Source organism: Pongo pygmaeus, chromosome 4 (genome assembly GCF_028885625.2).
Source record: "Pongo pygmaeus isolate AG05252 chromosome 4, NHGRI_mPonPyg2-v2.0_pri, whole genome shotgun sequence".
Classification (NCBI taxonomy): domain Eukaryota; kingdom Metazoa; phylum Chordata; class Mammalia; order Primates; family Hominidae; genus Pongo; species Pongo pygmaeus.
In genome coordinates, this window is record NC_072377.2 from 39011864 (window position 1) to 39026205 (window position 14342).

At 40.2% G+C, this 14342-nt stretch overlaps 1 protein-coding gene across 7 annotated transcripts in view; it reads left to right on the forward strand.

Annotated features, from left to right (window-relative positions):
* OSMR (oncostatin M receptor) overlaps positions 1-14342 on the forward strand; it is a 93626-nt gene that overhangs the window by 22224 nt on the left and 57060 nt on the right. For all 7 annotated transcript variants that reach the window (XM_054489565.2, XM_054489562.2, XM_063664756.1 and 4 more), the window contains exons 2-4: positions 378-463; positions 7584-7756; positions 12959-13130. In XM_054489565.2, coding sequence (XP_054345540.1) covers positions 391-463; positions 7584-7756; positions 12959-13130 — 418 coding nt within the window. In that variant the 5' untranslated portion in view covers positions 378-390. The remainder of the gene's footprint in view (positions 1-377; positions 464-7583; positions 7757-12958; positions 13131-14342) is intronic.

Consider the following 14342-nt stretch of genomic DNA (forward strand, 5'->3'; position numbering starts at 1 on the left):
ACCTCTTTTTCTTCCCAGTCTCAGATATGTCTTTATCAGCAGTGTGAAAACGGACTAATATAGTAGGGTAGCCCATAAATGCTCTTTTCATGTCAAAGGTAGAAACACAAAAGAGTAGGTAGAAACTGGCACACCATCCTACCTGGCACACTATCATTTATGCCTCATTTATGGACCCAAAAAGGTCCCATGGGACAGGGAAATATACTCTTCCTATTTTGGGGGAACTCTAAAGTACCATGACAAGAGGGCATAGATACAGGGAAGGGAGAAGTATGGGAGCCTTTAATGCCTCATCTACCACAATTGGCTCAAAGAAACTTGCCAGGATTGAAAATTAAATAAAATTTTCCTTCTTTATAATTTATCTTTTTCAGAAAACCAGAACTGATGGCTCTATTTGCAGTCTTTCCGACAACATTCTTCTTAACATTGCTGTCCTTGAGGACTTACCAGAGTGAAGGTAAGAAGTGGAAGGAACAGTAAAGACAAAAATCACGTCGGGAACAAATGAAGTCATTGGTGCTTTGGAAAAAAGTTAAACAGTTCTTTTTTCTTTGGGAATTACTTAAAATTCCTGAGTATCTCCCATGAGGAGATTTGTCAATCTCTCTAAGCAGTGGTTGCCTTAGTCTTGGCGTCTCTCATCTTGATGGCTCTCTTAATAAGCCACCCCTTGACCCTGACTTCCTGGTCAACGCACTGGTCATTAGGGCAGTTGTAAATAGACCTAATCCCATAGAATTTCATCATGGATATATTTTATCAGGCCATCATCGAAGTGGTTCTTTCTGTACCTTGCTGAGAAAAGACACTGGATATACCACACCAGTGCTGACCTCTAGGTTAGTACAAGTTTTTATGTCCCTCAACTATGTTCATTGAGAAGCTGTTAGCTTAGTAAAATATGAGTAAAAGCAATGAAAATATGAAACAATAGAAACTCTTTCAAGTCTCTGAAAGACAATATGCTAAATGCTGAAATGTTTTATAGATAAATAATATTTGTCACTTAGCTACTCCCCAAGGGAAAATATTTTGAGATAAATTAACTTTATAAATAAGGTCAATAAGAATTTAATACCTCTAAAATATTTATTGATACTATATTACTTTGAACTTGTTTAGAAGTAGATCTTAGACTTGAGTTTCTATTGGTTCATAATTTTTTGTACCTTTCATCTGTATTTTACAAAGCTTTACGTTTTCCTCTTCCTGTATTTATTCTTTGCTGTACTCCCCTTTTAAATGAGAGTACAGGTGTTTGCTCCTAGTAATTACCCATGCAGTTGCTGTCCACAGATTCATGAAAATGATCTTTGTGGGGAATATGCATAGAATTTCTCATCTTCCTTGAAACTCCATGAAAATATATTTGAAAAAAAAAGGAAACATTGTTCTGATAATTGCTCAATTCTCTGCTGACATTCCTTTCATCTGGATTTTTTTATTTTAGGTCCAGGGCACATGGGAAAACACTACTATGCTGCTTCTTTTGGCATCTTAAAAACCATAGTTTGATGTTAGTCTCTTCTAATCTGGGGCTGAAAGGTGGGAATTAGGATTTCTCATTTGTAGTATGTATACCTCTTGCTCACTCTGTCTTACTTGCCAAAATTTAAGCACAGTGCAACCAGACTGGGAGGTCAAACCGTATAATAAGAATGATTTTCTTTTTTTTTTCTTTTTTTTTTTTGAGACAGAGTCTCGCTCTGTCGCCCAGGCTGGAGTGCAGTGGCGCAATCTCGGCTCACTGCAACCTCTGCCTCCCAGGTTCAAGCAATTCTTCTGCCTCAGCCTCCTGAGTAGCTGGGATTATAGGCACACGCCACCATGCCCAGCTAATTTTTTTGTATTTTCAAACAGACCCACTGCCCCACCTCCAGGTGTAACCGAAATGCAGGTTCAGTTGCTTGCAGCTTGCGGAGTCCAATTAAAATGAGCAAGGTCTGGTATAAAAATAAAACCGAGTTTTTATTCCAAAGCTAACTTAGGGGAATAAGGACAGGCTTTCCTCCTTAAAGGGACTGCTTTGCTTTTGGAGTAGAAAGTGGGCACTTTTAAAGCAGGGGGTCTATGCAGTGGCAGAAGTGAGCAGGTAGGGGTCTGCATACTCACTTTGGTGCCTTATCTACTGGTTAGTTGAGTTGGCATCTTCATGGGCAGAAATAGGCTGTAAGGTGGCTGAAAATTCTCCAGGTGGGAGAGAGTTTCACAGTGGGCATACTTTGGGTTGTAAATCAACTGTTACCTCTCAAGGCAGTCTCCTGGTGGGTGAGAGTTCCTCTCTGGAGCTTCTAAGCATATCATTATTAATAGATGAACTTGCCCTGTAGGGAGTGTCTGGTGAAGGGGAGATAAAAGGTTATAATTGCATTTCCAAAGGGCTAAGTAGGAAGTGGGGAACAGAGGGAATTGGGGAAAAGAGAAAATAATAAAACAGTAGTAACTCATTCTCCTTTTCTTAGAAAAATGGGGTACTTGGTTACACAGGGTCTCCAGGAAATCCCAGGCATCTAACTCTAAGCTTTCAGCCCAGCTCATTTCTCTAGTGAAGTTTCCTTTTCTGATCCAGCACTATTTACTATGCGCCTTCTATGTACAAGCCACTCTATTCTCAGAGCAAGCTCTGCTGCTCATGCTTTCAGCTTCTTTTGTTTAGATCAGACATGCATTTCCCTGTTTTTCTATCAACCAGTCTTCACTTCTGCTTCCAGCTTTCTCTGTCCAGCATGCCTTCTTTGGTAATTAATCCTGTCTTTGCCCTGACTTGTGCTATTTGGATTTCTTGTCTCAATTTCTGCTGCATTTAACTAAGTACTTACTAAACTCGCACTCAAACTAGTTGGCTTACCACTTAATCACCCAGTCAGATTCAGATCTGAATATTTATTCCAAATAGCCTGGCTTAGTTTCTCCAATCAACGAGGCAGAGCCAAGACTTTCTTCAGTTAACCCTGGGTACATGTTTCCATCAGCCAGAGATTATGACTGCAGCAATATTTTCCTCTGTCTGTTGTGTATATGTACATACAGATAGAGATAGGGAGATGAATACATAGTGTGTTTTTAAATAAAAGTTAAATTATAGTATATATATATATGCTCAGGATTTTTTTATTACTTAAGACAATTACTACAACATATGATGAATGTTTTTCTTTGATATTAAATGTTCTTCTAGAAACAACATTATTTTTAATTGCTGCATGATATCCCTTCTTATGAATGGACAATGGTTTATTTCCTTGAGTAGTGTTATGGATGGTCAGAGAAACAGGGTGGGGAAAGTGGGAGGAGAGTATGTGATTAAGTCCTGGTCTGATTCCCAAACCTGACCTTCTTGGCCATACTCCAGCGTTATAAAAAGAGAGCTGGACAGAGACCCAGGAGCCCTAGGTTCTGGTCTGATTGTGCGGTTGTGGCAAAGTCACTTCCCATTTTTTAACCTCAATTTCCTCGTCTGAAAAATAATGGGATTGGATTTAATAATCTTTATGATTCTTTGATCCCTCTGACTTAACCTTGGCATTTTCCACTGTTTCCCAAGGAAGTCCTAGATTGCTTTTAACCAGATTATTTTTGACTGATGTCACTCGAGCACCTGAGTCATTCAGCACTCACTGATAGCATATGTTAATATAAGGAGTTCTCCTTTTGTCTGGAGCTTCCAGAAGTAAAGTGTAGACTGATAGTTGACTCATGCATTCAGCAACCAATCGCTGAATGTCTTTCCCATAACTGGTATGTTCTTAGTCTTGGTTTCTCTGAGCTGAGTAAGGCTGAGTCCCAACCTTGTTTCACTCACAGTCTACAGGGAGACAGACATAGAAACAGACTCTTACAGCATGTTGCAATCAGTGCTCCAAACAAGGGCTTAGGAAATCTAAGGAGGAATTGCACATTCTGAGGTATGGTTATAGTGGAGTGAATCAGATAGCTTAAAGAAGTATTTCTTTTATATTATAACTTATTATTTGATTTTCAAACTAATACATGTTTCTGAAGAACGTTTGCAAAATACCGAAAAGTATAAAGAAGAAAATTAAAATCACTCAGCCTCATCATTCAGAAATAATTACTGTTATAATGACTGTTAACATTTTATTTTTACTTCCCTTTATTGGTTTAAAAAAATGTCCTTTAAAAATCGTAAAATGTACATGTTCCAATACATTTTTAAAAAGTGTACGGGAAAATCCAATAAAAATATATATGATTTAAATTTGGCAATAGAATGAAAAGAGTAGGATTATGGAAACTCAATTTCTGTGTTATGCAAGCATTTTTTTCATGAGTAATTAGTGACATTGATTCATGATACTCATTTGGTGAGTAAATTAGCAATATTAGTACATTCACAATGTTATGCAACCATCACCCAATTCAGTTCCAAAACATTTTCATTACCCCAGAAAGGAAACCACTGCTTAAGCAATTAGTCTTGATTCCCCTCTCTCTCAGCCTCTGGCAGCTACCAGTCTACTTTCTGTCTCTGTGGTACTTACTATTCTGGCAATTTCACACAAATGGAATCACAGTATAAAACCTTTTGTATCTGGCTTCTTTCACTTAGCATGATGTTTGTGAGGTTAATCCAATTGTAGCATGTATCTGTATTCAGTTTCTTATGGCTGAGTAATAGTCCTTCATGTGTGTATACCACAGTTTGTTCATCTGGTCATCCACTGATGAAAGTTTCAGTTGTTTCCACCTCTTGGCTATTGTGAATAACGCTGCTACAAATTTGTGGACAATTATTTCTTTCAATTCCTGCTTTCAATTCTTTGGGATACTACTTACAAGTGGAATTGTTGGGTTATATGGTGATTCTATTTTAACTTTTTTGTTTTGAAGACAGGGTCTCACTCTGTCACTCAGGCTGGAGTTAACTTTTTGAAGAACTGTCAAAATGTTTTCAACAAGGTGGAGCCATTTTACATTCCTACCGGCAGTGTACGGGGCCTGTAATTTCTCCACATCCTCGCCAACACTTGTTATTTCCATTTTAAAAATTATTATAGCCATCTTCATGGATGTGAAATGGTACCTCTTTGTGATTTTGACTTGAATTTCCTTAGTGACTAATGATATTGAACATCTTTTCATGTGCTTGTTAGCCATTTATATATCTTCCTTGGAGAAATGTTCATTCAAGTCTTTTGACTTATTTTATTTTAATCTATTTTATTTTATTTTATTGCGACAGGGTCTCACTCTATTGCCCAGGTGGAGTGCAGTGGCGTGATCACAGTTCACTGCAGCCTCTGTCTCCCGGGCTCAAACCGTCCTCGTATGTCAGCCTCTTGAGTAGCTGAGACTACACGTACCATGACACCCAGCTACTTTTTGTATTTTTTTTGGTAGAGACAGGGTTTTTCCATGTTGCCGACTCTTTTGCCCATTTTTAAATTGAGTTCTTTGTCTTTTTGTTGCTGGTTTGTAAGAGTTCTTTATATAGTATGGATACTGGAACCTTATCAGATATATGATTTGCAAATATTTTCTCACATTCTATACGTTGTCTTTTCACTTTTTTGTGATTGTTATTTGATGCACAAAATTGTTTATTTTATTGGCTATTTTTGTTGTTGTTGTTGTTGTTGTTGTTGTTGTTGCTCATACTCTGGATTCAGATCTAAGGACCCACTGCCAGACTCAGGGTCATGGAATTCACGCTGAGATTATAGTTATCACCCTAGCCCTTCCCAGCATCACATTTACAAAATATCACAAGGTAACTTTCAGGGAAGGTAGCCACTGTGGCTCCCTTTCCTTTTATGGGCATTCTTGTTCATCTCACTTTCATAGAATGAGTTTTCTGAGGTGTTCCTCCAAATTCTGAGGTTATGCCTCATTTGAATCTGAAGCTTTCTACTATGTGGACCAATCACAAGAAAAACATCATGTTTGTCTTGTATCCACCAGGAATGCTCCTCAGTTTATCTGGCTCCATGCAGAGTCCCATCCTGTCACCTGTGTCCTGACCATGGTAGGACTTTTTTATTGGTGCCATGCAAAATACTTCTCAGACATTCCATTCCGTGCAAACTTCGATTGGGCCAATGCTCCTGTCTTAACAGTTGGAGGACAGTAAAGGGGGACACAGGTGTTGGTATTAGAGAGATTCCTATTTAATTTCACATCGCTTTGTATATGTTATTTACCCTAACTGAGCTTGAGTTTCCTTATCTAAAAAATTGCTGTCTAACAGTTTTATAGTAGGCATTGCATGAGACAACATAAGTAAAGACCCTAGCACTGTGCATGGTAAATAACATGTGCTCAATTTCATTGTTGTTATTTTTACTTCCCTATGAGAAAAACAGCATGTGCAGAATGGCAATTTGGGGACATTTTTTCAGTATTGGAGACTGTTTCCATTGTTTATTATCAAAATGAGATAATCTGTTACCATTTAAACTTAATGTTTGAGGGGTTCAAATGACAAGGGGAAATCCCCCTGAAACTAGAAAACTGAATGCTTAAAAGATGATATCTCTTATGCCATGAGTCATCAGATGGCAGCTGATTTTATTGATGCAGGCTTTATCTTTTCAATACCTTTGTACCACTCCCAGTTTACTTCTGATACCCTCACAGTTGAAATAGTTGAATCAGCAATACACAATTATTTTCCAATCTGTATGGTGTTTTTCTCCTCTTAAGTGGAAAGTCATGATTTGTTCTTCTCTAAGAATCAGCAAATCAGCAGTGACTTAACTCACTCAGTCAGGACATATTTCTCTCTCTAGTGGCAGATATATCTGCTTAAATCTCTGTGTGCAAGCCATTTGCAGTGGCGCCATTGGTGGTTTGTGCAGTCAGCCTAAGAGATAGGCTGCTGCTTCCCAAGGCCACCAACTTCAGCAAATCTCTTTCGTGTTTGAATTCCTGTTCTTTTACAGACTGTGTCATACCACTAACTAGTCTAAAATTCCAATCTCTTGATTATTTCATATGAGTTCATCATGTCTCTCCAACTAGCTTCCTTCTTTGAGCTAGGAACCTTGTCACAATTATTTTGTTTCACATCAAATGCCTGGTATGTTGCTGGTCTCATCAAAAGAGTTCAGTTAATTCTTGCTAGTCTTTATCTTTTAAGTTAAATACATTGAGACACAAATTACCATGTCTACAGATAAGACATGCTCCCACATTGTAGTCTTTTACCAAACTACAAAATATTGACTTTCAAAAAGGAAACTTTCATTTCTGATTTTCAGAAATATAACATTTCCATCAAAAAGTCTTCTTTCTTTTTTTTCAGCCTTGTTATAAAATTTCCAAACCGGTTAGATTGTCCAATAAAGGATCCTTCTGTTTCATTTACCTGTTTATCAATGTATGAGCTTGCTGTATATTATTGAGCAAGTCACTTCATTCATCTAGATCTTAATTTCTGTGTCTGCTAAGTGATTTCTAAATTCTCTTCCAGATTTCCAAGGTGTCTGATTCCAGGATGCACATATGAGCAATATTTTCCAGAGCTAAATAATGATGATATTCAAGTTTAATTATTTTTGACTCTTCAATCATGCTCCTATTAAATATTATTTCATACTTCATTTTGATCTTTTCAGTCTCGGCTGAACGTTTACCATTGACTCCTGTATCACTTAAAGTTTCCACCAATTCTACACATCAGAGTTTGCATTTACAATGGACTGTCCACAACCTTCCTTATCATCAGGAATTGAAAATGGTGTTTCAGATCCAGATCAGTAGGATTGAAACATCCAATGTCATCTGGGTGGTAAGTAATTTTTTTGGGTCAATATTTTAAAAATCATCTTTAAAAAAAGACACCACGTTTTTCTTTTATAACATCTGAAAAATTCTCGTTTTGGAAACATATTAGCAGCTCAAAACAGTTTGTCTAAACAATTACATTTCTGCATTTTCAGTTAAGGATCCAGGACAAAGTAACATGACAACTTTGGTTTGGTAGGTAGGATGGGATGCACTAAGAAAATAGATTTTCTCAGTTTTGCTCTGTCTTCTAAGAAGACTGTTGAATCTGTCCTCGTGAATACTGGATTCCAGAAAGCCACGAAGATTAACCATTTCATTCCTCCTACCTCTTTCTTCTCCGTCCTCCAGAGATTTTCCTAAATAAGATGTAATAATTTGGCAACATTTTTCTTTCCAATGTAGCTTCCTGACAGCTTCTTGGCCTATACCCAGCTGAAATGCAGGGAAGAGTAAGTACTAGCACTTAATGTTCCATCCAGCAAGGAGCCATGTTGGAGAGTAACTTCCTGTGTCCTTTGTTGCCTTACATGTGGCTTTTTCCACAACAAATTAAATTAAGAAAATACTGAATTTCACACTCTTTTTGTCTTTGAATTCTTTGGGGTGGATTTTTCACTTAGTTCAAATGATTATTGGGTCAGTTTTGCCTGAGATGTCCCCATCTAGTGCACTGGGACACATTAGTGGTTTATGATTTCCGTTTCTCATCTGGAAACTCTAGTAATGTAATGTTCAGTCATTTTCACGGGATAGTTAAGGACAGTGGAATGTTTTCTCATTGAAAGGAACTGAAAATTTTCCTACAGGTAAGAGAAGCCTGGACTGTGCTTGGGCCCTCTGTCAGCTCAACCAGGCTCCCCTCTTCACCCAGGCAGTGGAGGCTTTGGGTACACAGATACAGCATGGTTAGTTCCTTTGGTAAAGCATACAAATCACTAATTTTAACATTTTCAGTTACTTTCCATATTCATTATTGAAATTTGAGATCTGCGCAAGTTAAATAAAATTTTGACTCTGTCCATTTAGGATTCATACCAAGTCTATAATTCTACCTCTCAAAGGGCAGTTTCCCACAATGAGACACGTAGTATGATGATTTTGAACAACAGCGATACTTGTGTGTAGCTGTTTACTCCCTGCTATCAACACATCTTTCCACTATCCCACCTTATACTACTGAGTCTGATTTTTGTATTTTTAATGGGTACACTCGTTGGTAATTTGGGCCCGGTAAAACATTGAAGCAAAGGTCATATTGAGACTAAGGATTATCTACAAAAAGAAAAATTGAGGTGGAAGTGCTGGAGGAATTGTGGAAAACTCGCACTTAGCACCATTAGCAAAAATAACATTAACCATAGACTACATGGATCCCATTCTTTATTTTTCCAAAAGACAACTCATATCTATTATTATGTTAGAAAAAATAATATTAGCCATACACCAAGTGGATTTTTTTCTTTATTTTCCTAAAAAGCAGTTGTTCATATCTGTTTTCATATTCGATTCCCATAAGAGTCCTCTTTTCAAGGGAAAGCAGCTAGTGTAGACTATTTCTGGAATCTTCTAGGGCTCAAGACCCTTCAGGGTAGAGTTTTTCCTTGTCTGTCGTGTTGTCCTCACAACACCCAACCCAGCCTGACTACAACAGTGGAGAAACCACAGCACAGAGAGGTTTGTTGTGTTGCTCCAGGTGACAGAGGCAGGGTGGGATCATCCTTCACCCCTGTGCCCAAAAAGAGATGACAGTCACATGCAGCCCCCAGGCCATCGGTGGACACATGTCCTATGGAATAGATGATGCCTTGAGAAACGCTTGTCTGAATCACTCATGCCTGAAGTTGAGAAGAACTATCCTCCTCCAGTTAAGGAGGAGGATGCTGCTTCTGTTTAGACCAAAATCTCCCTTATACAGGGAAGCTCCCTGCAGTGCAAGCCTGACAGGGCACTCTCATTCATGCTGGGGGATGGGGGGAAGCTTCTGGACTCAATGTCTTGGACACCTCTGTTCCCAAACAAGTCAAAGGAAGAGCACTTGCAGCTGGACCAGAGGCACCAACCTGTCTCCTGGATGGTACTGGCCATTTGGAACCCTGAACTGCATGGTCCTGCCTTCCTGGGTCATGGTCCTCCCCTTCCCTTTGCTTTTTGATTTTGTCAATGGCATAGGAAGGCAAAGTAGAGTAGGAGCTTAAGCTTGGAAGGAGACTCCAGGTGTGGGAGTCAAATGTCTCAGTAACAAATCAGTGACCTCTGTTAGACTTCTGTGTAAATGTGTGTGCCAATTTCTTGTGACTTACTGATGTCTGCAAGGGTCAAATTAAACTTGCCGCTTCAATAAATGAAATGACCCAAAGACAATTCATCATATTTAAAGAAAAAAAATCACTGAATTGCTGTATTTAAAGAAAAGTTTTATCTCCTACATTAACAGGGCTGTAAAGACCACAAAGCAGAAGTTGAGGTTAAACAGGTTCCACACATAAATAGTGTCTGGGGGAAATACAACTCATTGTGTATTAATGAAATGATTAAATCATTCAGTCCAGAGTTTTAGCCTGTGCTCCCAGATCAGGCATTGTGCGCAGTGTGGGAATGTCAGCGCTGAGCACGCTGGAAAGAATGAGGAGGTGAACACACGAATAGGGCATTCTACACATGGGCTGTGTGTGCAGGTCACTGATGAGATGTTATGAGGTTGGGGTTAGGCCTCACCTTCTCCCACAATTTGGACAAAGGGCTTTTTGAGACCAAATATCCAAGAGGATAGAAGTTGTTTCAGCAAGTAGAGTGGAAAAGAGTGCTCTGAGCAGACCCAACAGGCATGAGCAGAGGCCTTGAAAGAAGGGAATTTCCAGGCCTGAAAGCCCGCTCTGGTGCTGGATCCCCGAGCACATGAGGGGGCACAGGCCTAGATGCACAGGACCATGGGGTGCATGCTCAGGTTTTGTTTTTTTATCCCAAGGGCAATAAGAACAAAGGAAGTGGCAAGCTCTGATTTGAATAGCCACACAGCGGAGCGTGGTGGAGAACTAGGACAAGGGATGTGTGGCCGCTAGGAAGCGAGCTGTAGGGTTCAGCCAAAGCGGAGATGCGGGTAAGAGAAGCGGCAGCATTTAAGGGACAGAAGGGAGGTAAAATTCAGTCTGTGACTTGTTGGCATTAGAGTGAGGTTGCCATTATTGATGTACTTTCCTTCTAGCAGGGGTCTGGGGGAAGAGAGGAAATATTTGCTCTTTTTTTTTTTTTTTTTTTTTTGAGATGGAGTCTCATTCTGTTGCCCAGGGTGGAGTGCAGTGGCGCAATCCCAGCTCACTGTAACCTCCGCCTTCCGGGTTCTAGCGATTCTTCTGCCTCAGCATCCTGAGTTGCTGGGATTACAGGCACGCATCACCACATCCGGCTAATTTTTGTATTTTTAGTAGAGATGGGGTTTCACCATGTTGGTCAGACTGGTCTCAAACTCCTGACCTCATGATCTGCCCGCCTTGGCCTCCCAAAGTCCTGGGATATTTGCTCTTAAATTTTAAAAATATTTAAGCAAAATGTACTTGACATTGCTCATGTTAAATAGTGAGAGTTTCATGGATCAGGACCTCACAACTTGTTAAGGAACATATTTCGTGATCTAGGAGTAAAGTAATGCAATAAATGGAAATAAAATATAAACATTAAAAAAAAAACACAGTCTGCAGAGAGTGAGAAAGGAAGCCCACAATTAAATGCCCCCTGGGTGGACTAGGATGTTCTCAGCCCAGGGCTGGGTTTAATTCTGTCAGGGGCACTGTTTCAAGTTTGTGACCTGAATAGGGGGCAGACATAAATAGAAGGCCTCCGAGTTGCTAACACCAAGCAGTGTGTGACATGTGACTTGTCCCATCCCCTTCACTGAGGACTTATTATTTGCCCTTAGGAACGTGGATGCAGACTCGAACTCAGGTTCCCCCAGTAAGTGTCAAGTGTGTGTTGTCTCCACCTTGCAGCTGTGGGGCAGGAAACAGGAGTCTTGGAGGAGGCACATTGAGGAGAAAGCATGCCTGGAGCTATGGGGGACGTGAAGAAGAGAGCGTGGTTCCTGCTCCCTCGGGACCATGCTAGAGTCACAGCTGATACACCAACAGCTAGCTGCAGTATATAGGAGGGCCTCAGAAGGGGTGGAGACAAGAGGAATGCAGAGGAAAGAGAAAGAAAGGCTTCATGAAGGAGAAGGGACATAACTTAGGCTTGAAGAACAGGACAGATCCCCATACAGCAGGGAGTGGAAGACACCAAATCAAAGACATTGCCTGAGCAAAGACATATCTGAAAGCATAAGGCATATCCAGAAGTATAGGGGAGGTGCTATGTTTGGAGAGAAGATTCCTGTGAGGGACTGGTGGGTTGGAGCCAGATTATAAGAAGGCCTTGCATGACAGGGCAAGGTGTAAAGGGACCATTGAAGCCTGTAGAATTAGAGAATGGAAACACCAGCATCTCAGAAAGATGAAGGCTAAAGGCTGTGTCAAAAGCCCAAATTACAGCTCAACTTAGGCAAGCTTCCTAGAGAACAGTGTAAGACATTTTGTGTCATTGACAGCTTCAGGGCCTAAGAGTCTGACAGATGGAGCCCAAGAGATGGAGTGTGGCCATGTGGCCACCATATATGAAAGGACAAGAGACAGAAAACCAAGGGAGACTCAGAGAGCCATCTGTCAACTTCCGAGAGAAAATGGAACTTCTGGTGTGCCATGAAAGACTGCTTTCTTGACTGAGATTTGACCATCCTAATCCAAACCTTGCTAAAGATGAATATTTTTAAAAAACAATCGATTTTTTTTAAAAGGATTACTGTGTTAATTCTCTACTTTTCAAGAACTTTCTTAGCAGATTCTCTGGGACTGGCACAGTGAGCACCTTCTGTCTCTGATCTGTTCCCCCAAGACCTGAGTAGCTTCTGTTTTCTCTCCCGCTTATTCCACATGAGTCCCCTGGAATTGGAAGACCATAGGGATTGGAAGCTTAGTTTTCAAAAGACAGGAGGTCATAGCTGGCTCCCATGCAAGGCATCAGAACATGGGGAATTGACTAGCAGAAGTGGACTTCACTGGTACATATTGTGGACCTGCAGTGGGGTCTTAGGTTTGTGCTTTGGGATAAGTCAAGTCAAGCTATTTTATAGGACAAGATGGCTGTGTGTTTCCAATTGTTTTCTCTTTGCTTTTAGGGGAATTACAGCACCACTGTGAAGTGGAACCAGGTTCTGCATTGGAGCTGGGAATCCGAGCTCCCTTTGGAATGTGCCACACACTTTGTAAGAATAAAGAGTGTGGTGGACGATGCCAAGTTCCCTGAGCCAAATTTCTGGAGCAACTGGAGTTCCTGGGAGGAAGTCAGTGGTAAGAAGTGAGGTGGTTACAAGAGTGAAAAGGGTTAATATATTTTTTAATGAGGAGCAATAGTCAAATAGTGGAAATCTCCTTTGAGGAACCCTGGGTAGACACTGACATTATTTTCCTTTGGCTCCTATGGGAACTAAAAAACAGAGGTGTGAAACTTGGCACTGGAAGATATAGTCTGAAGTCTTGCTCCTGAACTTACTCATTGAGTTAGTTGTGCAGATTCAGGCAATTTTATATTTGTTTTCAAAACGTGTAAAGTTTGTGTATTATAAATGCTAAGTGAACAAAGCAAGACATAAATTGTACATATGTATTTATTTGAGCAACAGAAAATGTGTATTCGTCCAGAGTAGAGGTTGGGAACATTTTTCTGTGAAGGGCCAGATAAGAGATAGTGTAAGCTTTTCAGAGCATACAGTCGCTGTTGTGACTATTCACCTCTGCTACTGTAGTGTGAAAGCAGCCATAGATAGCGTGTAAACCAATGAGACAGCTTTGTTGATAGAAATTTATTTACAGAAACAGGGCCAGGCATGGTGGCTCACGCCTGTAATCCCAGCACTTTGGGAGGCCAAGGCGGGTGGATCACTTGAGGTCAGGAGTTCAAGACCAGCCTGGGAAACATGGTGAAATCCTGTCTCTACTAAAAATATAAAAATTAGCTGGGCATGGTGACGGGCGCCTGTAGTCCCAGCTATTCTGGAGGCTGAGGTAGGAGAATCGCTTGAACCCAGCAGGCAGAGGTTGCAGTGAGCCTAGATTACACCACTGTACTCCAGCCTGGGCCACAGGGCGAGATTCTGTCTCACACACACACCAAAAAACAACAGATAGTGGACTCAGATTGTAGCCCCGCCGAATCTAGACGGGGGTGGGGGGGAAGGGGGACAGAATATGGAAAAATGAAAACGGTGTATTATTTGAAAAATGAGATTATGGATAAATATATTTTAAATACTCTTTAATACTGATAATTTACTTTTGTTGTAATTAAAATTTAGAGTGGGTTTTGTCAGTTTCTTTTGCTCACGTTAAACTAATAATACTAATGAGATAATAATAATTGAATTAAATCTATGACCTAGTCGCTTTTTAAAGTACTATACATATTTAGTTCTCATATCAGTCCTATAAAAGGACTTCTTATCCTCGCTTCACAGATAAGGAAACAGGCACTGAGAGGTTAAAGAAGCCATGCAAGGTCACCAC